The sequence below is a fragment of the Coregonus clupeaformis genome, chromosome 23 (genome assembly GCF_020615455.1).
Source record: "Coregonus clupeaformis isolate EN_2021a chromosome 23, ASM2061545v1, whole genome shotgun sequence".
In the NCBI taxonomy this organism is placed as follows: Eukaryota; Metazoa; Chordata; class Actinopteri; order Salmoniformes; family Salmonidae; genus Coregonus; species Coregonus clupeaformis.
In genome coordinates this window covers 55,827,276-55,854,352 of record NC_059214.1, presented here as the reverse complement: position 1 = coordinate 55,854,352, position 27,077 = coordinate 55,827,276, and the positions used below count along the sequence as shown (strand labels likewise).

The 27,077-nt window shown below is 42.5% G+C and overlaps 2 protein-coding genes across 2 annotated transcripts in view; one reads left to right on the top strand and one right to left on the bottom strand.

The window, feature by feature from the left end:
* Positions 1-7,547: 7,547 nt before the first annotated feature.
* LOC121536366 (mast cell protease 1A-like) lies at positions 7,548-21,579 on the bottom strand. Its single transcript, XM_041843637.1, has 5 exons — positions 21,576-21,579; positions 16,843-16,984; positions 16,585-16,732; positions 16,052-16,312; positions 7,548-7,842 (listed from the first exon to the last, which is right to left on the bottom strand). The coding sequence occupies exons 1-5, from the start codon at positions 21,577-21,579 to the stop codon at positions 7,657-7,659; spliced, it is 741 nt and encodes a 246-aa protein (XP_041699571.1). The 3' UTR covers positions 7,548-7,656.
* A 1,814-nt stretch (positions 21,580-23,393) lies between these two features.
* Positions 23,394-27,077, top strand: part of LOC121536436 (interferon-induced GTP-binding protein Mx) — a 37,459-nt gene continuing 33,775 nt past the window's right edge. The window contains exon 1 of the mRNA XM_041843696.2: positions 23,394-23,451. The gene's annotated coding sequence lies outside the window, so the exon portion shown is untranslated. The remainder of the gene's footprint in view (positions 23,452-27,077) is intronic.

Below are 27,077 nucleotides of genomic sequence, written 5' to 3'. Positions count from 1 at the left end.
CTAAATGCCTATAATTTCCACCTGTTGTCTATACCATTTGCACAACAGCATGCACAACAGCATGTGAAATGTATTGTCAATCAGTGTTGCTTCCTAAGTGGACGCTTCCAGTTGAAGCTCGCATCTGTTACAAGACCATGGTGCTTGCCTATGGAGCTGTGAGGGGAACGGCACCTCCATACCTTCAGGCTCTGATCAGTCCCTACACCCAAACGAGGGCATTGCGTTCATCCACCTCTGGCCTGCTGGCTCCCCTTCCTCTGCGGAAGCATAGTTTCCGCTCAGCCCAGTCAAAACTGTTCGCTGCTCTGGCACCCCAATGGTGGAACAAGCTCCCTCACGACGCCAGGACAGCGGAGTCACTCACCACCTTCCGGAGACATTTGAAACCCCACCTCTTTAAGGAATACCTGGGATAGGATAAAGTAATCCTTCTACCCCCCCCCCCCTAAAAAAAAATATATATATATGTATATATATATAATTGTAAAGTGGTTATCCCACTGGCTATAGGGTGAATGCACCAATTTGTAAGTCGCTCTGGATAAGAGCGTCTGCTAAATGACGTAAATGTAAATGTAAATGGACAGTTTGATTTCACAGAAGTGTGATTGACTTGGAGTTACATTGTGTTGTTTAAGTGTTCCCTTTATTTTTTTGAGCAGTGTATATTTTATATTTGAGATTCTTCAAAGTAGCCACCCTTTGCCTTGATGACAGCTTTGCACACTCTTGGCATTCTCTCAACCAGCTTCACGAGGAATGCTTTTCCAACAGTCTTGAAGGAGTTCCCACATATGCTGAACACTTGTTGACTGCTTTTCCTTCACTCTGCGGTCCAACTCATCCCAAACCATCTCAATTGGGTTGAGGTCGGGTGATTGTGGAGGCCAGGTCATCTGATGCAGCACTCCATCACTCTCCTTGGTTAAATAGCCCTTACACAGCCTGGATGTGTGTTTTGGGTCATTGTCCTGTCGTAGCAGTTATCTGGGTACTCATTATATTTAACAAAAAAAAAACAGCCCTACTGTACATCCACACTATAGCTAAATAACTCAGCATTATTTAATGACGTTTTGCCAGCGAGATTGATCTGTTAGAATATCTCATTTTAATTCAGGAATGATGGACCAGCAAGACTGATAGAGGTTGAATGGATTTATACCGGAGGAAGGTAGATAGGATGATGATGACTACAGATTAGGGATTGGGGATGCAGGCAGAGGATGATGATGATGAAGGTCTACATCAAGAAGTTAAAAAGTTACCCAACTAAATCATCGTTCATGATTTGCACTCAATGCATCTCAATTATCATTCTGTCACTGCATGACAATGCACATTTGTTATAACATACAATTGTTAATAACAATTTGTTATTGTCTTTGAAGCCAAAAACAGGACATGTATTTTGGGGAAATGGATCCCATATAGCAAGTTGTTCAGTTGTGTTTATTTTCATACCAATACATGAAACCAAAATTGCACAAACCTACTGGGCGACTGAATAAAAATATCAGTTTATTTATTTGTTAAATGTTTTATTTCACCTTTATTTAACCAGGTAAGCCTGTTGAGATACTGGGGGCTACAGGTCCTGGGTTAACCTCTACATCACCAGAGGAACGGAGAAGGAATTGAATAAGGATACGGCTAAAGGCTTTAAGAACTGGTCTTCTAGTGCTGTGTAGCTGAGTGATCATAAGGTCCAGTGAACAGCACTTAGTACGTCCGGGAGCAGATCGTAGGCTGCTAAAGCACAGGCGAGCAGGAGGCACAGCTGTTGATGGCGCGTGCTAGCGGGCCGGGGCTAGCAGATGGATCTTCGTGGTCGTCGCAATGGGAAGCCTGTTGAAACCGCATCAGACGATTACGTCGGCAGACCAGTCGTGATGGATCGGCGGGGCTCCGTGTCGACACTAGGAGGTCCCGTCCGGTTGACAGAGAGGTAGATAGCCGGGAGATGGGCCTGGCTTGAGGCTAGCTCAAGGCTAACTGGTACGTCGGGAAGTGGATATTAGCCAACAACAACAGCCATTCGGTTGCAGCTAGCTAGTTGCGATGGTCCGGTGTTAAGGTCCATTGATTCAGTGATTCCGGCAGAAAATCCTAAATGCTCTGGGTCGATAGCACGCTGTGCAGACTGGCCGATAATTGTCCAGGCTAGAGCTGGCTGGTTGGTAGTGCAGGCCACGGAGGGTGGTGAAGACCGCTAACGGTGGCTAATAGCAAGTAGCTAGTTAGCTGGCTAGCAGGCTAGTTTCAGCCGTAGGTTCTTGATAGAAATAATATAATCCGTTCCACATTGCGTGAGGCGGGTTGCAGGAAAGTATATTTAGTTAAAGGATGGAAAGTGAGATAGAGAAATATATAAAAAAAAAAAAAAAAAAAAAAAACTGTCTATTTACACGAGGACACAACACAATACACGACCGCACTGCTACGCCATCTTGGAATCTTAGTTAAGCCGACAACCATCACAACCTATATTTTAATAGCAATAAAATAGTTTCCAATGGTCACCAATTCAATTAACCCCTGGCTATCAGATTCAAAACAAGGCTTATATGGCTGATTTCAAATGTCGACATTCAATTCTAAAGCAATCGGCGCCTAAACCAGGGATGGGCAACTGAAGCCCCTCAGATCAATTACCCCTCCCCAGAAAAGTCAGTCGGGGTCTCAACTTCCTGTTGTGAGTTAGAATAGTAGAATACACAAGGTGCAATTTCTAAATGTGGTTTGTGCATCAGCGGTTTTTCTCTTGTCATGTCAGTCACTGACAGTCACTCATGTAGCCCATGTCAGCTAACATTTTTTAGATTGGTAAATTAGTCTAGCGGCCAGCTTTCTAAACTTAGTAATCATGGTCGAATTACTGGCCGGGGGGCCCCCATTGATTTTGTCAGTCAGTCTCGTTCAGATATCATATTAAAAACTGCAAAGGTTTCTTTCCACCCCTATGGCAAAATGAGTAGAATTGTAGGAAATAGGCTTTATGCACATCTGGGTACGCAGACCCGCAAGCAACTGCGGCCCCTCATGATGAGTTCAGATTTCTTGTGGCCCCCACCCCATCAAAGTTTCCCACTGTCTATGCTTTCTAAAAGTGAAAGAAAAGGTGACGCAAGCTGGCAGCTTCTCTCCGAGTGATGCTCCGCATGGTCCTAAAGCCAGGCAACTAATATGCTAAACAGCCGTTGCAATTTATTTGGGATTATAATTATTTTAGTCAACTTTATTTTTGCCTACTTTAAATTTTTGGTTTTGAGCTAGGGTATGGGACTGCCATACCCTGCCATACCCTGCCATACCCTACTGATGCTTCTATGTGCAGTTACAAGCCTGGCTTGATTTGGCAGCAGGTGTTTAATCAATGTCCACCCTTATGACATTGATGAAGCCTGAGTTGGAATGTGAAGCTAGCTTTAGAAAATCCTGAATAGATCTAGTTAGCTTCGTAGTAACGTTGTGTCAGCTCCTAATACTCACGTAGACTCGTATTTTCTTCCAGAACCAGACATGGATCCTCTGCAAGCCAATCTGTAAATGGCAAAAACCCTGTCTCTGTCTCTGTCTCTGTCTCTGTCTCTGTCTCTGTCTCTGTCTCTCTCTCTCTCTCTCTCTCTCGCTCTCTCTCTGTCTGTCTCTCTCTCTCTCTCTCTCTCTCTCTCTCTCTCTCTCTGCTCTCTCTCTCTCTCTCTCTCTCTCTCTCTCTCTCTCTGTCTCTCTCTCTCTCTCTCTCTCTCTCTCTCTCTCTCTCTCTCTCTCTGTCTCTCTCTCTCTCTGTCTCTCTCTCTCTCTCTCTCTCTCTCTCTCTCTCTCTCTCTCTCTCTCTCTCTCTCTCTCTCTCTCTCTCTCTCTCTCTCTCTCTCTCTCTCTCTCTCTCTCTCTCTGTCTCTGTCTCTCTCCCCTCTTTTTGTCTTTCTCTTTACTGGCAGGCCATGGTTGTGTTCCCCTGCTCAGGAGTTGCATTGCATCAAGAAATGGTTTTGTGCCACGTCATAAACTATGATGTTGTTAGCTGGTATAATACCAATCAGCCTGTGCAGAGGAGCGGGCCCCATGTCAGAGTGAACCTTGAGCCTTCAGTCTCTTCTAAAGGTCAGTATTCTGAATGACTGACGAATGAATGAATGAATGAAAGAATGAATGAATAACATTTTATTTTCGTGGCAAATCACCAATTGGCAACCAATCACTTATGGGATTAATTGACACATAAACAAACATTACAATAATTCACTGTGATAATTCAGTGATAATTATTCCGGTGTTCTCTGCAGTGCTCAGTTAAATTAATAGTTTTATTGTTTCGGGTTTTTGTTCATCCAGCTTTTATCTTTCACTCCCTGTCTCTTAAGGACTCGCTGTGCTCAGGAAATGGTGACAGTGTTGTGCTGCAAGATATATACTGGCAGACAGTGAAAGATGGGAAAGGGATGCAATAATATATAGCGTTATGCCCAATGATGTGTATATACCCTGGATGACCAACAGGGGGTGCTGTATTGGAGCCACCAACTTCATGTATACTTTTAAATTAAATGATGTGAGCTAAACATAAAACATTTAAAATATATAAAAACATTTTTTCCTTCAAGTATTTTTTTTTTTTTTTACTGATGTTGCCGTCCCCACTACAACAACAAATAAATACTTCAATACATGTAATTTTGTCCTTGAAACATTTAATTGAAATACCGTAGAATTCCATTAATTCCCATGGAGGACTGCTCTTACTAGGGAGTGGCAATATGGCCGACCGGTGGCTCAAAGCCTCTCAATGGCCAATACATAGCTTCAGCAATCCAGGGTTTTTATATATTACATATAACGCCCCCCAGTCATGGACTACATCATGAGTAGTGTGATTGGACTAAAGACTGACTGAACTTCACCCTTTCTCCTGCCCCTTGTCTTATGAGAGACCATCTGTGTGAATAATGTCAAAGCAATTTCACCACAGGAGTCTCACTGAATACATGGGTTTTGTTATGAGGGATGGGTTTAAAATTATTTCACATAACATGACAAATCAAAGAAAACATTCCCAAACTTTCCCATTTTCTACAAGTTAATAAAGACCTCTTCTTCACACCTGCACCATTTTTGTCAAATAAGCACTTTTCCAATTTACCCAGAGTCAGATTTGACGTCTCTGTGTGGAGTTTGAAGGAAGCTGATAGTAGTTTCTGGAGCCATTCCTAACTAACACAATGACAGGAAGTCTACAGGAACAGGAAGAAGAGGTGTTGTTCTGGACTTGATAATTTTTTTAATAAAAACCATCTCCCTTCCTCTCTCCAGATGACATGTTTTCACCAGAGAGGAAACACTTTAATTTCAAAAGCCTCCACTACAACTGAAACACCGCAGGGCTCTGTGGTTTCAACCTTCTTCTGTGCAACCTCTCACTGGGTCTCAGTGATGGTGTCACGGATTCCTTCCTTCTGGTTCGGGCAGGCTGCGGCGTTCGTCGTCACCGGAGTACTAGCTGCTGCCGATCTATGTTTTATGTTTCTATGTTCATCTGGTTGTTGTCTAGTGTTGCGCACCCTGTTCCCCATTATGGTATTATGTCCTTCCCTATTTAACCTGTTCCCTCCCGCTGTGTGTTGTGCGTGTTTGTTACTTGTTACGAGTGTCGTTTGTGAGCGGGTTTGCGCCTCCCTGTGTTTGAAGGTTTTGCTTGTATCTTTACATTTCAGTAAAGTAGATTTTCATTTCATTCTGTGTCCTGCGCTTGACTCTGGCCTACCGCATTCCACAGACATTCATGACACATAGCTTTTGAAGTTGAAGCGTTTTCTCACCGCGTTAATACTATGGGCGAACCCACTCAACCAGGAAGTTGTTTTTGACTGCAACTCAACAAAAACGCAAGTTCCCTAAATAGAGTAGGCCTAAAGCATTATTGTTATGCTTTGGGAAATTGTGGTTCAAATAAGCACAGGATAATTGTGTAGGAATAGATTTATAAAATGCATAATGTGCTTTAGACTTCAAACCAATGTAATTTATGTAGCTGTGAAATATTTGCTATATTATCAAATTGATTGTATATTTTGTTTGTGCATCCCATCCTTTAACACTTTATTTGGATAGTCCATCTGTAGATGCTCTACAGCAGGGTTTCCCAAACTAGGGGTCGCAACCCCATGTTATTTTTTATTTAACCAGTTAAGTTGACTGAGAACACATTCTCATTTACAGCAACAACCTTGGGAATAGTTACAGGGGAGAGGAGGGTGGATGAATGAGCCAATTGGAAACTGGGGATGATTAGTTGGCCATGATGGTATGAGGGCCAGATTGGGAATTTAGCCAGGACACCGGGGTTAACACCCCTACTCTTACCATAAGCGCCATGGGATCTTTAGTGACCACAGAGAGTCAGGACACCCGTTTAACTTCCCATACGAAAGACGACACCCTACACAGGGCAATGTCCCCAATCACTGCCCTGGGGCATTGGGATCTTTCTTTAGACCAGAGGAAATATTGCTTCCTACTTGCCCTCCAACACCACTTCCAGCAGCATCTGGTCTCCCATCCAGGGACGACCAGGACCAACCCGGCTTAGCTTCAGAGTTAAGGGTGGTATGCTGCTGGCATAAAGACTTTGAAAATGGGGTCGCAAGAAACATTTTCGCTTGGTTCATAGAACCAGAGCAGTTCCTGTTTTCTTCCTACAAATGTGTCTATCTTTTGAATGGTTTAAGCTACGGAATATTATGAACCCATTACTGAAAGATAAGAGACTCAGGAACATGTACTGTTTCCCACTACAATGCCCACAAGCCATTCAAACCGAATGGACAAGACCAGGCACTAAATCCGACTGAGGGGAAAAACAACATTGTCAATTATGTTATTTTCTACACCTGATGATCTTCTGAACTTCCCAATACCTTTCTGATGCATTTCAGTCTCTTCAAACCATACTGTCTTTTAGATTGAAATACTTTCAAGAACACTGTCAGACTGATTTGTAATAAACTGTCATAGCCCGAAGTAAAAATGTAAATTGATTACATAACTGTTTTTTACATGGTGGGGTCTCACATTTTTTAAGTATCAAAATTGGGTTGGTCACCACCTACTCTATTAGTAACATTCCAACTAACTTTAAGTCACATTTTAGTCATTTAGCAGACGCTCTTATCCAGAGCGACTTACAGTTAGTGAGTGCATACATTTTTCATACTGGCTCCCCGTGGGAATCAAACCCACAACCCTGGCGTTGCAAGCGCCATGCTCTACCAACTGAGCTACAGGGGAGTCACTTACGCTAAACTTTACCATAGCCCTTATTCTAAACACAACCCAGTTGCTTATCAACAGATAGTTTGTTGGTAGTATGACCAGACGAACTATCCAAAACATTAACAACAATGACAGAGTAAAGGTTCAGCTTCACCTTTTAATTTATTTTCCAATTACTAATTGCAAAAAAATATATATACTAACAGTATCTGAACAAGAAAATCAGTTAAAATCAGTTAAAATCAGTTAAAATGTGTTTTAAATGGGAACAAAATGATACAAATCAGAAACTTGTCCTCAATCCAGGCAAGTTTGAGCGGTGTATTTATGCAGGAATAGATACCGTTATGTTAGTACACTAGAATCAATGTACTTCCTAGTTATTTATTCCTGCTTGTTTAAAGACAAGTTGGCATCATATCCGTGCAACACCTCTTTAATCCAGGGCATGAAGAAAGGGATTTTCATGTACACATGAGGATATCTGGAATCATCACATCTCTCAGCATAGTTAAAAGCAACGATACCCTGTGCCTTGTTGTTGCAAATAAGAGGTGCCCCTGAATCTCCCTGGAAAACAAAACAACAGCAATTAGAGAACAGACATACAAAAGAGGGGTTGTCAAAGGAGAACAAGTGAACATGTCGTATATGATGAATGGTGGCAATTATTGCCATCAACAAAGAGTCCGCTATGCTGCATCGTGTTAGAGGCTTTTATTAAAATCACGAGTTTACAGCATAGATACAGACACGCGTTGTCCGGAGAACGGCTCCTCAAGATTGCTATGGCCGTTCTAACGTCTCATCGTTTAACCCCTATTTATAAACCCTGATGCCCCCTCTTCTGGCCAATCACCAGTCTCCCCTGTCTACAACCCACCTCCTATCTGTGGTATGTGGTATTACACCTAAAACATTCCCTCTTGATACTACCATAAACAACATTCCATTTCTTCATGAAAAACATTTAACAAAGGCATAATCTTCAGATACTATATTCCCCCCTTTCGAGACAAACTAAACGTCTCGAAACCAAACAGAATAGGATTATGACTAGTAACAACTTATCTTATTGAGTATCTTTAACCTTAAACCCAAAAACATTCTCCTCTAGAATGTAAAATACCTTTCTATGACATATGAATAACTGTTTATGAAGTGTGAACACATTACTATGAATTATGAACAAACTGTTTATGAAGTGTGAACACATTACTATGAATCATGAACAAACTGTTTATGAGGTGTGAACACATTACTATGAATTATGAATAAATCTTTATGGAGTGTGAGAGCGAAAAACCTGTCCGGCAACCTTTGTTCCAAATCCATCCATCCATCAATCAATCAAGACAGTAAAATTCTCTCACGGTCCCTCTGCCCCAGGCAACCACCGCAGTACTCCAGATAAACTCATAAATCATGTTAAGACATTCGAAACTATGATGCCATTAAATACACATGTTTCCCCCTTTAAACAAAATCCTATCCAGAAATATCCATTGTACGGCTGGTCAACCCATCGAATCGTACAATGAATCTCTCCCTTCCTAGACCTTCTGTCCCTAAACCCCATCGAAATAAACAAAAGCATCTAAGATCCTCATCTGCATTCAATAACATCAAACATCATTCTACTAAAATCAATACCTAAGAATATGACACAATTATGTATTACACATCAAATATGTCTATATTTCATTGCAGACACTGGAATGTAGTCCACTACACTTCATCTCCCTGTAGTGTCCTCTTCCAATGGACTTGTTGATGATGGAATCAGCCACACCCTCCTTGTTTCATCTCCTCCAGTCATATTCTCCCTTCATATTGTCTTTGTTTGAGTATTCCAATCTCCACATGTTCTCCCAAATGCTTCTGGAATGACAAGAAAATAAACGACCAAACAGTATCCTTTGCAAAACAACCACTTTCAAATTAAACCTCCATTTCACCTAAGAATTTAAAAAATGATACATAAATGATGCATGAATCACATTAACCTATCCCCCCTTGATTCATAAATCATACTAAAATCATACTAAAAAAAATGTTTTCCTTGAAACAATAAAAATAAAATGATCAAATAATCAAAAAGGATATTTATCCATCAGTTCCACTTGTCAATCTTTATCCAGATCAGGAACAGTCAACACCGGCATCTGAGTGTTGTCTCCAGGCACCACTTCTCCAACCTATCTCAATCTCATAACTTTATCAAAAGTCAGTACAAACATCACACAGTGTTATCAAAGCTGAAACTAAAATCTGACCCATCACTGCCCCTACTGGCCTAACTGATCTTGCAACCAAATCTTCTCAGATCTCCCAAATGTTACACCATATCATGGAAGAGGTCCCCCTTCTCCCTTAAACTTATTCTTCAATGATAGGCTTGAAGACTATGACCTGTAGCCATGTCTCTTTTCACCCCATTTTCAACCCTAGCTTCAGATTTCTGTATTGGTACCACTCCTCTTTTAATGGTAAAAACCTCATATGGAAGCTTAAACGTTGACCTGTAACAACATCCTATCCCCCATAGGGTAAGAATATACTCTATCATCACAAACCTACCAAATATCTCTAAAATTCCCATAGTCACATTGTCAGTCAAAAGCTAATCTTTTAACCATCAAAGTCCTAAGTAACATATTATTTGTCATTACTACCCTTAAGGTCATACTTATCCTAAGTAATCCTATAACATCCCAATCTGATCTTCCCATAAACACACCCCTTACCTCATATGTTTTATTAGAATAACAACAACTTTTATCCTCACTGGTTCACCTGAATACTTCAGGTTTCCACTGTTACCTGACTTTACTTTCCATCTAACAATTCCCATAGGATAATTCATTTACCCAAGAACACTTAAACCCTACTGTTCTGACAACTACATTATTTTATCTGTCAATGACTGTTGCCGATACCACAGTCATGACAAAGCATAACCCTGACCCAGACCCGCTAGAGGCTGCGCAACCGTCCAACACGTCTTGGGCTGGCATCCCCAACAGACATCAACCCTCAAGATTCCTCACTGATTCTTACAGAATGAGTTAATCTATCTCTAATTTTCACAACAGAGGAACGAGCAGCACTGATCAGATGCCCCCCTCTGTCATCAAAATCAAAAGACCCCATCCTGCAGCTTCCATGATGAATCTCTCTTCTCCATTTCAGATTAACCTATATTGCTCTCTACTACTATCTGCTCTACTTTTTAACCCTATTCGTAGTAACCTAAACCCCTGAGTCTCTCTTGCTGCCTCCTTTAATTTCAGAAAAGTTGTTGTCATCCTTCCTACATTTGCTATTACCATCGTATCATTAATCCCTTCCCAAAGTTACCATTAACGTTGTTGATTTAGTTGATGAATTAAAACCCTTAATTCCCTCTAGTGGGAAACTACCAACATCCTATTCGATTATTCCCTATTGGAGTGACTACTGTAATAAACTTATCCTTAACTCCCTCTGTGACTGTGGAAATATAAGCATCACCTTACAAATTACATAGCCCTTTAACCAATAATTCTTAACTGGAACAAATTTCTATGCTTTCACTAGATAAGTACACATATTCTCCCTGATCTTTATCTGTAACCTTACGCAAAATAAGTGAACAGTCACTCCTAACCCTCTTCTAAACTATACCTCCTTTTACTCCTGGTCCTGATAACAACACTTATTCTCCATAATTATCTCTCCATATGAGAGAAACGTCCCCATCCTAAACCCTAATAAGTGTTTTCCCCCTAAAATTGGTGCTGTATTGGTTCCCTTATAATCAAATGCAATATATTTATGACTTTAATACCTATCAATGTTGAAAGAGTTAAATTGCTTCTCTCTGTTGTTCTAATAGACTGAAGTGTTAATGTCCTTATTTACTCCTAGTTTCCCCCCAGTTTTCCCCTAAAACTTTGAACTCTTTCCTTGTACTTCCATCCATCACCACTAGTGTCACTTTTTCCCCAAATCTCAGTCCTATCTCTAAATCCCTGACTTTCAAACTTTTGATTACACAAAGTACACCTATAATGACCTTGATCTCCCTGCTGGAAACTGTAAATATAGATACTCAATCACCCTCAAATCATTCAGCAACACATACTTTCTCAATGCATCTGCTCCTAATCGATTTAAACTCCTACCATATCTTCCCACTAAACTTTAAAATGTCCTTCCTCACTGTTCTCTCTCTGTCTTACTACTAACTTTGAAACTTAGCTTACTGTCTCAGAGTTCCTTCACCCCTAGTTCTCCTAACTTATTTTAATCTAATCTTTTCTCTCATAACATTTAAAACCTTTTCCCCTCTGTTTTATTGACAAAATTCCTTCCCCACCAATTTTTAGAATACGTGATTGGGAATTCCCCACCTGCTCCTGACTCCTTTACACAGACTTGGCAAAACCGACTAAACACCTTTTAGCCTAACCTCAAATCTCTTAGTGTAAGAATATAACCCAAAATAACAGTCACCCCTATTAAGTTTTTTTTCCCAGACAGATTGTCTAACAGGCAATCTAATACATTATCATCCTTCCTATGATATTATCTTTTAAGCAAATGATTCCCAAAAACCCTACTTCTTAAAATATTCTACCAGACAGTCAGTCATTTAGTGTGCCTCTGATTGAACCCTTCAATTTAAACCATGCATCTCTTCCCACAATATCCTTGATATATTGTCCTAATATTAGTATGTCTATTGTAATTCCTATTTGACTTCTATAACAGAGCTCAATTGATTCCCGAAGAGTAAACTGTTTTACTACTTCAAATCCCTATCCTAACCTAATTAGTTTATTTTACAGAGTGATATGTTTAACCTCTTTAGGCTGAACCCAGATAAGTTTTTCCCCTATTCACTATCACTTCTAATGGTCGGTTGTTTTTACTTCAATTGTTGGCTATTTTCTCTTCTTCTCTAATCGATGCTATCAGCTGATACCCCCTTCTGGATATTCTAGGCACTCTAGAATATTTAGTGTTCACCTGGAGAACAGGTGATCTTGAATTGCCCCTGTATCTTCCTTAAAAATGTTCTCTTGTTTCCTCCTGACTTGTTGCTGTGGATAAGGAACATCTGGTACCCCCCTTTGGCTGGTACAATTGCATTTGATATTGTTCAGTTGAAGCTGTGACAGTGATTGTTGATTTGGTTCACTCTGATTCTTCATACTTTTCTTCTTCTCCACCACCAGTTATAAGTTGTATTTGATTGAGTTTTCTTCGTCCAGTTCTTCTCGTTGTGGACCTATCAGTATTCTTCAAAAGGTTATCTTCTAAGTTCTGTTCTTGAAATATCATCTTCCATCATCTTCTGTGCCAGTCCTTGTAGGACAAACTCCTCTTGAAAATAAAGCACCTTTAATCTCCAAATCTTCATCGCTTTCTTCATCTTCAACTTCCATCAGAGATCAAATCTCTAGTATCCATTTCTTCTTTCCTCTCTTGCCACTTCCCTCTGATCACAGAGTCACCTCCACCCATGACCTCTCATGAATCACTCTCATTCTCCATCATCCTCTTCTCCTTCATCTTTCTAAACCTCCTTCTCTTCGTTTCCAGACATGTCGGTTCTTCTTACTTCTGGAGTTTTGAATTCATCTTCATCGTTGTTTCTGCTGGTACCCTATCTATTATTAATCTATATTTCTGATGCAATAATCACTCCTGGATGATTATTGTAAACTGAGAATAAACCTCCCTAAACTCTACTTTTAAACCTATCTTATCGCTGACATATTTTATCAATTTCTGTTTGAGAATGAAGGGCAACTTTTGTTTCACTTGCCGGATACCCTAGCAACACTTTAGTTAAAGGATTACCACTATGCACTATATCAACCAATGTACTGACTTTCATAGTCCTGATAATTTTTTACCCACTTGTAACAAGCCTTTATATTCCTTTATTGTGAACTATCCTATTTTAAACTATATAGGTTATGTAGGCTTCCCCCCCTGTAATTCTTAATATAACCTAAACAAATCCATTAACCATCCTGAATAATTAAACCCAATTTTATTCCTATGTCACCAATTTATCCATTAGTGTTGAGTATATTACCACAACCCATCAAATGCAAGTAAATGCAAGTTAGTCATCTTCAGACTAAAATACCCATAAACAAAGCCTTCTAACCTTACAACCCTTCAATACTCCAATTCCCATAACCCCTTGCTCTATTAGCTCTAATTATCATAAATTTACAGAAGACTCCTCAATCCATCCTGGATTCCCAACACATCTGTAATTAAACCCCAGTGATGCACATAGCCTCCAAAATGCAATTTTTAATGAAATAGTATTTGCCAAGTCTATGTAAAATCGTCATAACATCACATATCCTGTTAGGGAAAGATTTTGTAACCATAATCAGTACCAAAACCTTTTTGACTTGATCCTCTGCCACGTGACGTGATCACTTCCTGTATCTCCTCGCTCCCCCTCTCTCCTGTCTCTCATGACAAGGGACAAAGACACAAGAACAGCTTTTAGTAGTTCATGCCATCACTGAGTATTTCCAACCATTCAAAATTCATTCATTCTACATTATTCACTCTAAGACTAAACTCAGGACTAATTATAGATCGCCCAAAAACATTTTGCTTTTAATCCGTCATTTAATTATTTAATTCAATCTATTATAATCCATTATCCTATATTTAATTTATAAATTCAATAGGCTACAAAACAAGTTTCATCTTTAACCAATCGCAGTTTAAACTAGAATCATCGTGTTAAAATCTCTTTATGCGTATTTGTTCCGTCGTCTGTGTTCCTCTGTCTCCCCCTGCAGTTTAACCAATGTGTTGTTTTACAGAATTCCACGCATGCGCAAATATCATTTTAAAATTAAACGCATCCCCATACATTTACTACATAGATCGCTCCAAACCATTTCATTTAATTTTAATCGTCTTATTTTAATTAATTATACTCCGTCAACATATATTTGATCTATAAATGTACTACATCTCGCCAAATAGTTTAACGTTCACATAACAGTTACTTTAACGATTTTAAAAGAGTCGTGTTCACCTCTCTTCTCGATAGCTCTTAAACCCCTAAAAGAAACCCCAAACATAGGACCTTACGCCCCCATTTTGTTTCTTCGACCGCATGTCGTAGATTTAGTGCCGTAAACCAAAACGTGTCCTAATCTCGTGTCATAAACTCCAACTCCCACGTTTGGTACTGTAGTGTCGCAAAATTAAACGCATGCGCAAATATCATTCCTCAATACAATTTCACCGTGAAAGGAAGATTCTCTACTCTCTCTCTCCAAACAGAATACCAGTCCAGCTGTAATTCCCCATTTCCCCCTTATAGTCAAACAACATTTAACAGCGCTCACAAAACATATAACCTGACTTACAAACACATAAACAAGTTTAAGAGACTTTCACCCGTCGCAACGGAATCTCTAAGGATACGTTAACATGTAGCACGCAACACAATTAGCATGTAGCATTAGCATTTAGCTTAGCCTAAGGTACACTACAGCATGATTCACACTCTAGCCTTACAAAAATTAGCCTGAGCAACGATATACCACGTGGCCCAAAACAATGAAGAATAAGCTGTAGCCTCTAGCTAACTGCGGTATACTACACAAATCAATATCCTGCACCGTGGCCCAATCATTGTCCATGATTATCAATAATATCTCCTTCTAACTTTGTGTTGCCGTAAGTTCTGGATAATCATAGAGAGGTTACCCCAAGCATTATAGTTCGTCAACCATACGATGAGTATATAACATACATATAATTCATCCAGCTTAATAATTCCCAGAATTAACCTTCCACCACATAACGCGTTGAAAGGATTTTATGGCCCATTCCTAAAGAACCGCCTCGATTCGAGGGCTTTTCCAGATCCCCCGGTGCCCTAATTATGCAGACGTCTTCCAACCTTTATTCTCTACTAACCCATTGTCACCCGTTACCAATGAATTATACACGTTCAATACTTAAATCCTACCGTTTCATGCTCTAAAAACTCCCAATTATCTGCCGTTTCCCCTGGGATAAATTTTAGCCGACTCTAGTTGACCAGCAACAACGCCACCTGAGGCCAGGTAATAATGGAACATCTCCTCAATGTACACAAGTCATATCCAATCTAACAAACTCTGAAGCGGTAAGAACACTCACCCTTTTTTCCCATGCCTCAGAGAGAGTTAGGCCGGCGGTTGACTGAAACAAGGAAGAGACGCAAAACCCGCCCCACGTTGGGCGCCATTATGTCGTATATGATGAATGGTGGCAATTATTGCCATCAACAAAGAGTCCGCTATGCTGCATCGTGTTAGAGGCTTTTATTAAAATCACGAGTTTACAGCATAGATACAGACACGCGTTGTCCGGAGAACGGCTCCTCAAGATTGCTATGGCCGTTCTAACGTCTCATCGTTTAACCCCTATTTATAAACCCTGATGCCCCCTCTTCTGGCCAATCACCAGTCTCCCCTGTCTACAACCCACCTCCTATCTGTGGTATGTGGTATTACACCTAAAACATTCCCTCTTGATACTACCATAAACAACATTCCATTTCTTCATGAAAAACATTTAACAAAGGCATAATCTTCAGATACTATAAACACTTCAAAGGCTATTTTAGTTTGCCACAGTAATGTTACACAGAAATAAACACTGCTTCTCTTATCAACTAAAACCTTTACTGGTTGTCCTCTGTGTTGTTTCTAGTATTACTCGAAATCATTTGATCCCAATTCAATTTGGTTACCTGACAAAATCCTTTCCCTCCGTTAGTACGAGTGCATATCATTTGTTTTTTGTCAAAGTATTTCTGCCACACGCTCTTGCATTCAGAGTTATCCTCCACCATCACTGCCACTTCCATCAAAACGTCCGAACGATGAGTGTTGTTCGAGTTAGTCTTGCCCCAACCAGCTACGGAGCACTTGATGTTTGCTGGGATTGTTTCATCCTTCGTTGGGAGTCTAGTGACCTTCACATACCTGTTCAGTTTTGCTTTAGTCTTTAACTGTGGAAGACAATAAAAAGATGGGTTAGATTGTGTGAACCACTCCAGATATTTCAGTTTTGGATGTCATTTATCTACATAAGTATTATTAGATGAGACAACTAAATCAGACAAAAATCATGACTACGGTTACATCAAAATATTTAAACCTTCAAATGATCCCTACATGCTAGCCATGTCAGTTTTGAAGGTAATCCAAATCCATATCTTAAACCCTCAATTTAAAGCTAACCTTAAGTAAGTACCGTAAATAAATATGTTTTGAAGTTTACCTGGAGTAGCATGATGTCATAACTTAACTGGCTATATTGTCTGTGCAAGGGGTGGCGATGGTGATGTGACACTTGAATCTCTTGCCGACTCTTCTTCTCTTCTTCGGTTAGGTTGTGAGCTCCAAGGACCACCGTTAAAGGAAACGCACTAAAAACAAATCAAAGAGTCAGTCAACATTGAGTTATTACTCAAAGATGCCCCTCAAGAGACATGTAACATGATGCAACAAAATGCATTACTATTCATTGTTGACTCACTCTCTTAAGCAGTGTGCTGAAGTCAGGACAAAGTCCTTCCGGATGAGCATTCCTCCACAAACATGGTCTCCTCTGTGCTGCAGAGAGACCATATAGGGCCTGGAGTGAGGCTTATGTTGCAACAGTTTGTTGGATGGAGGGTCTTAGGTGTGAGAAGTGTGCAGAAGGTCATGGAAGGAATGTGTAGCATTGGGGAAAGAAGCGTTATGTGTTAATTATAGGGGTGCCCATGGGGCTGGGGATCAGAAGTGTCCGGTGCGAGAGAGGCAGATTGAGGTTTCCAGGGTAAGAGTAGAGCAGAAGTTGTCGTATACTGAGGCAGTGAAGAAAGTATAGGAAGATGGGTCAAGGGGGAGGGGTCTTGAGAGGAGTGGTGTGAGTAGTAGATCTGTACCAGTACAGAGGGATAAGCCAACAAGTGATATACAGTGGGGAAATAAAGTATGTAGTCAGCCACCAATTGTGCAAGTTCTCCCACTTAAAAAGATGAGAGAGGCCTGTAATTTTCATCATAGGTACACATCAACTATGACAGACAAAATGAGAAGAATAAAATCCAGAAAATCACATTGTAGGATTTTTAATTAATATATTTACAAATTATGGTGGAAAATAAGTATTTGGTCAATAACAAAAGTTTCTCAATACTTTATTATATACCCTTTGTTGGCAATGACACAGGTCAAACGTTTTCTGTAAGTCTTCACAAGGTTTTCACACACTGTTGCTGGTATTTTGGCCCATTCCTCCATGCAGATCTCCTCTAGAGCAGTGATGTTTTGGGGCTGTCGCTGGGCAACACAGACTTTCAACTCCCTCCAAAGATTTTCTATGGGGTTGAGATCTGGAGACTGGCTAGGCCACTCCAGGACCTTGAAATGCTTCTTACGAAGCCACTCCTTCGTTGCCCGGGCGGTGTGTTTGGGATCATTGTCATGCTGAAAGACCCAGCCACGTTTCATCTTCAATGCCCTTGCTGATGGAAGGAGGTTTTCACTCAAAATCTCACGATACATGGCCCCATTCATTCTTTCCTTTACACGGATCAGTCGTCCTGGTCCCTTTGCAGAAAAACAGCCCCAAAGCATGATGTTTCCACCCCCATGCTTCACAGTAGGTATGGTGTTCTTTGGATGCAACTCAGCATTCTTTGTCCTCCAAACACGACGAGTTGAGTTTTTACCAAAAAGTTATATTTTGGTTTCATCTGACCATATGACATTCTCCCAATCCTCTTCTGGATCATCCAAATGCACTCTAGTGCAATTGGTGGCTGACTAAATACTTTTTTCCCCCACTGTATGCTTTAGTAAGATTAGATTTTTTTGCGTTTCAGCAATGGTTATCAACTGTACTGCAGGGATGGATTGTAAGTCGCTGAAAATTGAGGATGTGGTGGCAGCTGCAGAGAAGTATTTGGGTGTACGAGACTTGACGTCTGAAGAGTTACAGCAGAGGAGGCTGGTGGGAGGAGCTATAGGAGGATGGGCTCATTGTAATGGCTGGAATGGAATTCATGGAACAGAGTCAAACGTGGTTTTCATATGTTTGATATTTGATACCGTTCCATAAATTCCATTCCAGCCATTACAATGAGCCCATCCTCCTAAAGCTCCTCCCACCAGCCTCCTCTGAGTTACAGGGTGTGTTGAGTGGTGGTGTCCCGTGTTTTCAGGCTCTTGGCCTGAGGTAGGACTAGATATGTGGAGTAGGGTGGTGGGTTTTTCAACCTCACAGTTAATACCGTTTGCATGGTAACATGTATTTACATGAGGTGATGAATGTTGAAACTAAGTTGCAAGCTACTTTCATTCCAAGGTGTTCTAGAACTTGTGTCTTATGAATATACATTCCAGACACTGTCTCTTGCTATTTTACCATAACTGATTTGACAGAGAAATATCAGCTAAATAGGATAGCCAAGCTATGCTAGCTAGCTGCTGTCAGCTAGTCTAAACACAAGATCAGCCGATCATGTATGTGGTTTGTTTGTTAATATTGTTAATAGAATTTGTATTTTATTAACGGATAATTAGTTCATTATAATCCTTCTAAAAGTGTCCGAATAACCTATTACTGTGATATTATTTGTAGACTTTTTTCAGATTTAAAAAATAAAATAGTTACGTGTTAAAGATCCTGTGCAAGCACAGTAACATTACAGTATTTAAAATATTCATATTCAAAAATGTTGTCGGAAAATGTCTTTTTCTTAACAAGAAAGCTGAAATATGCTAGGTCAGGTCTGTTTCCAAATGATTAAGGCAGTGCTTTAGACCAATGCTATAAAATGCGTTGTGAGCGCTGTTATTTCGTCCATAGCTGGACATTTGTTTATTGGTGATTGGTGAACATTGCTTACCTAAGCGATATGTATTAGGAATGTATATGTCGGGGTCAATGAACTAGGAATATGGAAAGTTACTAAGAGGAGAAGTTACAAATTCTGTTCCATGTTTCTGAGAAGAGAGGTGAAAGGTAATTGTTAGTGTCTGATAAGGCTGCTGAACTAGGGATGTGTGAGGAATGTGTTTTCGAGGTTAAATCAACAGATGAAGTGAGAAGAAACTTCTGGGAGGTTCCACAATGTCTCCCCTACTGTAGTACTATCTAACTCATACAGTTGAAGTCGGAAGTTTACATACACCTTAGCCAAATACATTTATACTCAGTTTTTCACAATTCCTGACATTTAATCCTAGTAAGAATTCCCTGTCTTAGGTCAGTTAGGATCACCACTTTATTTTTTAAAATGTGAAATGTCAGAATAATAGTAGAGAGAATGATTTATTTCAGCTTTTATTTCTTTCATCACATTCCTAGTGGGTCAGAAGTTTACATGCACTCAATTGCACTCAATTAGTATTTGGTAGCATTGCCTTTAAATTGTTTAACCTGGGTCAAACATTTCAGGTAGCCTTCCACAAGCTTCCCACAATAAGTTGGGTGAATTTTGGCCCATTCCTCCTGACAGAGCTGGTGTAACTGAGTCAGGTTTGTAGGCCTCCTTGCTCGCACCCGCTTTTTCAGTTCTGCCCACAAATGTTCTATAGGATTGAGGTCAGGGCTTTGTGATGGCCACTCCAATACCTTGACTTTGTTGTCCTTAAAGCCATTTTGCCACAACTTTGGAAGTATGCTTGGGGTCATTGTCCATTTGGAAGACCCATTTGCGACCAAGCTTTAACTTCCTGACTGATGTCTTGAGATGTTGCTTCAACATATCCACATAATTTTCCTTCCTCATGATGCCATCTATTTTGTGAAGTGCACCAGTCCCTCCTGCAGCATAGCACGCCCACAGCATGATGCTGCCACCCCCGGGCTTCACGGTTGGGATGGTGTTCTTCAGTTTGCAAGCCTTCCCCTTTTTCCTCCAAACATAACAATGGTCATTATGGCCAAACAGTTCTATTTTTGTTTCATCAGACCAGAGGACATTTCTCCAAAAAGTACGATCTTTGTCCCCATGTGCAGTTGCAAACCGTAGTCTGGCTTTTTAATGGCGGTTTTGGAGCAGTGGCTTCTTCCTTGCTGAGCGGCCTTTCAGGTTATGTCGACATAGGACTTGTTTTACTGTGGATATAGATACTTTTGTACCTGTTTCCTCCAGCATCTTCACAAGGTCCTTTGCTGTTGTTCTGGGATTGATTTGCACTTTTCACACCAAAGTACGTTCATCTCTAGGAGACAGAACGCGTCTCCTTCCTGAGCGGTATGACGGCTGCGTGGTCCATTGGTGTTTATACTTGCGTACTATTGTATATAGTTTGTTACCAAGAAATTTGTGGAGTGGTTGTAAATACATTTTTAATGACTCCAACCTAAGTGTGTGTAAACTTCCGACTTCAACTGTACATTCCACGTCCACGAAGGTTTCAGTAACAGGCAGGACTGTGACTACACCAGTGAGATGAACCAATTAAATTCCTGCCTAGCAACAGAGATGTATTGGTTGTCTAGATGGGTGAGGAGTTGACCACGCCTATTAGAAGGTTATAAATATATGTGTTTGTGTGCTTGTGTAATCATGTTGTGTCTTTGCAGCTGTATGACCCAGTGGGTGAGCTTTTTCTAGGTGTCCAGTCTGAGTTTTTACTCAGTTTGTTCAGAACCTAACAAACACACTTGTTTGAACAGTGGTCTAAGGCAGTGCTAGCTGTGCCACTAGAGATCCTGGTTCGAATCCAGGCTCTGTCGTAGCCGGACGCGACCGGGAGCCCCATGGGGCGGCGCACAATTGGCCCAGCGTCGTCCAGGGTAGGGGAGGGAATGGCCGGCAGGGATGTAGCTCAGTTGGTAGAGCATGGCGTTTGCAACGCCAGGGTTGTGGGTTCGATTCCCACGGGGGCCAGTATGAAAAAAAATAATGTATGCACTCACTAACTGTAAGTTGCTCTGGATAAGAGCGTCTGCTAAATGACGTAAATGTAAACATATTGTAAAGAAAATGTTATGAGCAAAACCTACCCAGCAGGGTAGTGTCTGTCTGTGTGTTAGGTACATATCGTAGCTTTAAATACATTGTTGTTGTTTTTCAATTTACAACCAATGTTGACAAATATGTGTGTGCTATGTTAGCAAATGGCAACCTGCCTAAGCAACCTGCCTACACATTGTTTGAAGTACAATAGACCAACATAGCTACTGTAGTAGGTCAAAGCTGTGTGCTGGAAAACCTTGGTAGAGCATGGGTGGAGAAGGCATTCGACTTCGGACTGCCTACTTCTCACTCATAGTCGTTTGTTTGTTTTTAATTCCCATGGTTTATGCACCCGCTTATTTGTCCTTGTTTTTTGGCTTGCTCCTCGAGAAATGCTGGCGGCCATGACAGAAGCCAAACGGGAGTTGTCTTGTGGGTGTGGTTTGATGCCACCACCAAGACACACCCATCTGTCAGAACCTGTCGGTGGTCTGATAACATAACAATGTGCACCTTTCATCTTTTCATTGTCATTCCCAGGCGATACAGATGCTGCGCCTATCAGCATTCTGTCTAGTGGTAATGGGGCTACCTTGGAAACATGTCCAAGTGATCAAATCTTCCTGTGTGGTGTCCCCTGATCCTGGTGCAGAAGAAGCTGATTGATAACATACAATTCAATAATTTAAAAAAAGACAATACAAGTAAAAGTTGTGTCAAGTGCCAGGTCTCTCTTAATTCAGAGACATCAGTGTCAAGCCCATCTGTCAGTCTGAACTTCATCACATCGTCTTGCAAGTCTCCATGTGCTGGCTCCATACATGTTTCTGTGAACACAAACACACTGTTCTATTACCAATGGCAGTTAGGATTGGTAATATCTGACACACAAACAGGTACTATGTTGAAGTTTGAACAGGTCAGATAAAACTATGGTCTCCCCATCGACGACCGTTGGTGAGCAGGCAAGACGTGAGGCTGGAGGTGAGATTTTTGCCAGAAGCCCGGTTGATGGGCATAGCAGTGTAGATCAGCTTCTGGCCCCTAAACAAAGATACTGGACGGTCAAAAAACACAAAAATGATACTGATGAGGGCCCCCCTTGCTGGTCTGTTCTGCTGCAAACTGGACATCTCTGGAACAACTGCAGCAGGCAATCCTCATAAACAATGTACTTCCTCACCTTATGATGTGGTGTTGACTGGGAGGGCCTGTGACAGGGAGATACAATAGACAGCCAAGTGGTAAACTGCATTTTGTTGTAAAGAACGGACAAAGCTTTTAATAATGCACTTCACAACCAAAATTACTCTACTAATTGTATCTGCTTGGCTGGGGAATTAACCTACTAGTTTATCAAAACCGGGTATTTTTTAATACAACGGTTAAAATATACATAACCAGATACATACAGTGGGGAAAAAAAGTATTTAGTCAGCCACCATTTTAATGAATTTATTTGCAAATTATGGTGGAAAATAAGTATTTGGTCAATAACAAAAGTTTCTCAATACTTTGTTATATACCCTTTGTTGGCAATGACACAGGTCAAACGTTTTCTGTAAGTCTTCACAAGGTTTTCACACACTGTTGCTGGTATTTTGGCCCATTCCTCCATGCAGATCTCCTCTAGAGCAGTGATGTTTTGGGGCTGTCGCTGTAACCATCAGTCTATGGTCTAGCTACCGGTATACTCACCACCACTGCACTGGGGACCAATGAACTCCAACCACCTATTCTGCACTTAGAGCTCAGACGCTAGTATTTGTGTAAACTCTGCATAGTTCTGTGAGCATCACTGAGTAGGCTGATACCAATTTCATGGGTCCACCATCTGTATAAGTATGTCCTCATTGTAAAGTCTATCACATCCACAGGTGGGATTTCATCTAATTGTTTTTTTGTCTATCTGTGGAGGTATGCATTTTGAGAAACAACCTTGATTTCAGTTTACTTTCTGTGAAATCATGTGACCCTTAAGAACCAATGAGGTTGTATCTGAACTTTGATTAGTTATTGCATAACAGATGCAGTGTAACAGTATGATTTCCTTGAATGGACCATCAAAACGTTTCACTTTCATTTTACTTTCTATAAAAGGTGTTGGACTCAGGCTGTAGATCTACCGCTCTGTGACCCTGACTCAGCCCGCAACCTGCTTGTCCGAAAGCGTCAAAGATTTCAAAGTAAGTGTGCATTTAATTGACTAGATCAGGGTTTCTGAAACTATGGGTTGGGACCCAAAGTGGGCCTTGGGCTTGTGAGAGGTGAGTCGCAAGATATGAGAATACATATATATAATCGCACACTATTTCTGTCAGCTTCCTGCTTCCCCTGTTTGTCTCCTGGCCTCTAGAGGTCAGCTGTGTTCCCCTTTGCCTTAGTTTTTCCTCATGTGTCCTAATTAGCTTATCTATGTCACCTGTGCCTTGTTTCCCCTTGAGTATTTTAGCTGTGTGTTTTCCCCTTGTTTCTCACTTGGTTATTGCGTCCTGTCTATGTGTCTCCTGCTTTGTCCCACCGTATCAGTCCTAGTAAGTTATTCAAAGTTATCTTTAGTTTGTTTTTCTCCCTCGGGGAGTTGTTTTGTTTTGCCTCCTGTTTTGGAACATTAAATCTACTTACCTGGAGTATTGCCTGGGGTGTTTCATTTGGGTCCTACAACATCTCCTCTGTGGCTAAGGGGTAGTACCCCCAGCTCTACACATTTGAGACCGGAGTTCTAGCCCGGCTTGTGACAGAATAACCAAGTCAATCATGGACCCAGAAACACTCAGTTCCCAGGACCTGTTGGCGGTGATCATTCGACATGAGGCTTCTTTCCAGCGCCATGAAGCCGTTCTCAGCCGACAAGAGGAGCTGATGGCTAGACATTCTCAACTCCTGGCCGAAATGATGAGTTCCCTTCACCAGCTCTTTGAACGCCTCCTTGGTTCTCCCCCTTCCCCCGGTCACCTCCCAGTGACGACAGGCCTTCTCGGTTGGCGGAACCCCGACTACCACCTCCCAAGCCCTTTTCTGGGGATCCAAGCTCTTGTCAGGGTTTCCTCACCCAATGCTCCCTCACCTTCGAGCTCCAACCCTCAAGTTTTCCCACAGACCGTTCCAAGATTGCCTACCTCATTACCCTTCTTTCAGACAAGGCGCTCGCCTGGGCCTCTGCGGTGTGGCAGTCCCAGGAGGCCTGTTGTGACTCCCACGCTGCATTTGTAGAAGAGTTCAAGCGGGTGTTCGATCATCCTGTCAGTGGGCGGGAGGCTTCCAAGCGCCTACTGTCTCTCCGTCAGGGCCCCCCAAGCACGGCAGATTTTGCCATTGAGTTCGAACCATAGCAGCAAGGAGCGGATGGAATGATGAAGCGCTGAGGGTCTGCTTTCAGGGAGGGTTATCTGAGCCCCTTCAAGATGAGTTAGCCACCCGTGAACCAGCTGAAGATCTCGAGTCCCTCATAGCCTTGGCCATCCGCCTGGACAATCGTCTAAGAGAGCGGAGAACGGCTCGCCGTCAGGTGTCTCAGTCCCAAGTTCCTCTGAGCAGCTCTGTTTCTCCTGTTTGGACTCCGTCATTTAGAGCTGCCCCGGCTCCTGAACTGCCCCAGGATTCCCCGGAGAGCATGCAGTTAGGCCGTTCCAGGCTTTCTTCCAACGAAAGGGAACGTCGCATGAGGGAGCGTCGGTGCCTCTACTGCGGGGTTGCCGGCCACTTCCGCTCCACTTGCCCCGAGCTTTCGGGAAACGCCTGTCCCGCCCAGCTACAGGAGGGTTGTGATGGGGAAAATTAGAGCTCCTCCTACTAACGCGGTCCTAGCTATTCCAGCCACTCTGTCCTGGGAGGGCCACCAGCATCGGGTCCAGGCTATGATCGATTCCGGTGCCGCAGGTGATTTTATGGATGTAACCTTGGCTAAGGAACTTAAGATCCCTACCCAACTACTTCCTCAACCCCAGGCAGTTACAGCCTTAGATGGCAGGCCTCTGGAACCAGGAAAAGTTACTGAGGCGACTCAGTCCCTGCGACTTACCATCTCTCAACACCAGCAGGAGGAGACCTTCTATCTCATTGACTCTCCCGAGTATCCTATTATCCTGGGTCACCCTTGGCTATGCAGACATAATCCCCAGATCGACTGGCCTACTGGCACCATTCTTAGCTGGGGTCCCACTTGCCAACTCACCTGCATGCTTCAGAGTTCCTCAGCCCCTAGTACCCAGTTTCAAGAGTCTGTTGACGTCTCCCGAGTCCCCAGTGTTTACCATCGGTTCAAAGCAGTGTTCAGCAAGGCCCGGGCTACTGCCTTACCGCCTCATCGCACTTATGACTGTGCCATTGATCTACTCCCTGGGTGCTGCCCTCCTAGAGGTCGGATCTTTTCCTTGTCCTCCCCGAGCACGCAGCTATGGACACCTACATTAAGGAGTCCTTGGCAGCCGGCCTCATCTATGCCTCTACTTCCCGGCTGGGGCGGGCTTCTTTTGTTGAAAAGAAAGACGGGGGTCTGAGGCCTTGTATTGATTACCGGGGACTCAACAAGATCACGGTTCGGAATCGATACCCTCTTCCTCTCATGGCCACTGCTTTTGAGCTGCTTCAAGGGGCTTCCATTTTTACTAAGCTGGATCTCCGCAATGCTTACCATCTCGTGCGGATCCGGCCAGGAGACGAATGGAAGACGGCGTTCAACACGCCCACGGGACACTATGAATATCGGGTGATGCCGTTCGGGCTCACCAATGCCCCCGCAGTATTCCAAGCCCTGATTAATGATGTTCTCCGGGATATGCTTAATCTGTTCGTCTTCGTGTACCTGGACGATATCCTCATCTTCTCGAGGTCACTGAAGGAGCATGAGGGGCATGTTAGCCGGGTTCTCCAGAGGCTCCTTGACAATCACCTCTACGTTAAGCCTGAGAAGTGTGAATTTCATGTTTCTCAGACTCAGTTTCTCGGGTTTATTGTCACTCCCGGGCACCTAGAGATGGATCCCAAGAAGGTCAAGGCGGTCCACGATTGGCCCACACCTGCCACGGTCAAGGAGGTTCAACGGTTCATTGGCTTTTCTAACTTCTATCGGAAGTTCATCAAGAATTTCAGCTCGGTGGTAGCCCCCTTGACGACGCTTACCAAGGGAGGAGGGACCAAGATTCACTGGGGTCCGGAAGCAGCAGGGGCCTTCGAGGATCTCAAGCGCCGCTTCACTTCTGCTCCGATTCTGGTGACCCCTGACCCAGAGAGACCTTTCGTGGTGGAGGTGGACGCCTCAGAGGTGGGGGTGGGAGCCGTCCTGTCACAGAGGGGTGCGGATGGGAGATTACACCCTTGTGCCTTCATGTCTCGCCGCCTGTCTGAGGCCGAGCGCAACTACCACGTGGGGGATCTAGAGTTGCTTGCGGTTAAACTGGCCTTGGAAGAGTGGCGCCATTGGCTTGAGGGGGCTCAGCACCCTTTCCAGGTTCTCACAGACCACAAGAACCTGGAATATCTCCAACAGGCTAAGCGGATGAACCCTCGGCAAGCACGATGGTCCCTTTTCTTTAATCGATTCCAGTTCATCCTGACTTACCGACCTGGCACCAAGAACGTCAAGCCGGATGCTCTGTCTCGAGTCTATTCTCCCGAGGTACAAGAGAAGCCCTTGGCATCGATTATTCCGAGGTCTAGGATCGTCGCACCTCTTCAGTGGGAACTAGAAAGAGGGGTACGAGAAGCTCTTGCCCATGAGCCCGATCCAGGCGGTGGTCCTGCCGGTCGCCTGTTCGTTCCTCTCTCGGTTCGGGGCCCGCGTCTTGCAGTGGGGTCATGAGTCGCCCTTGAC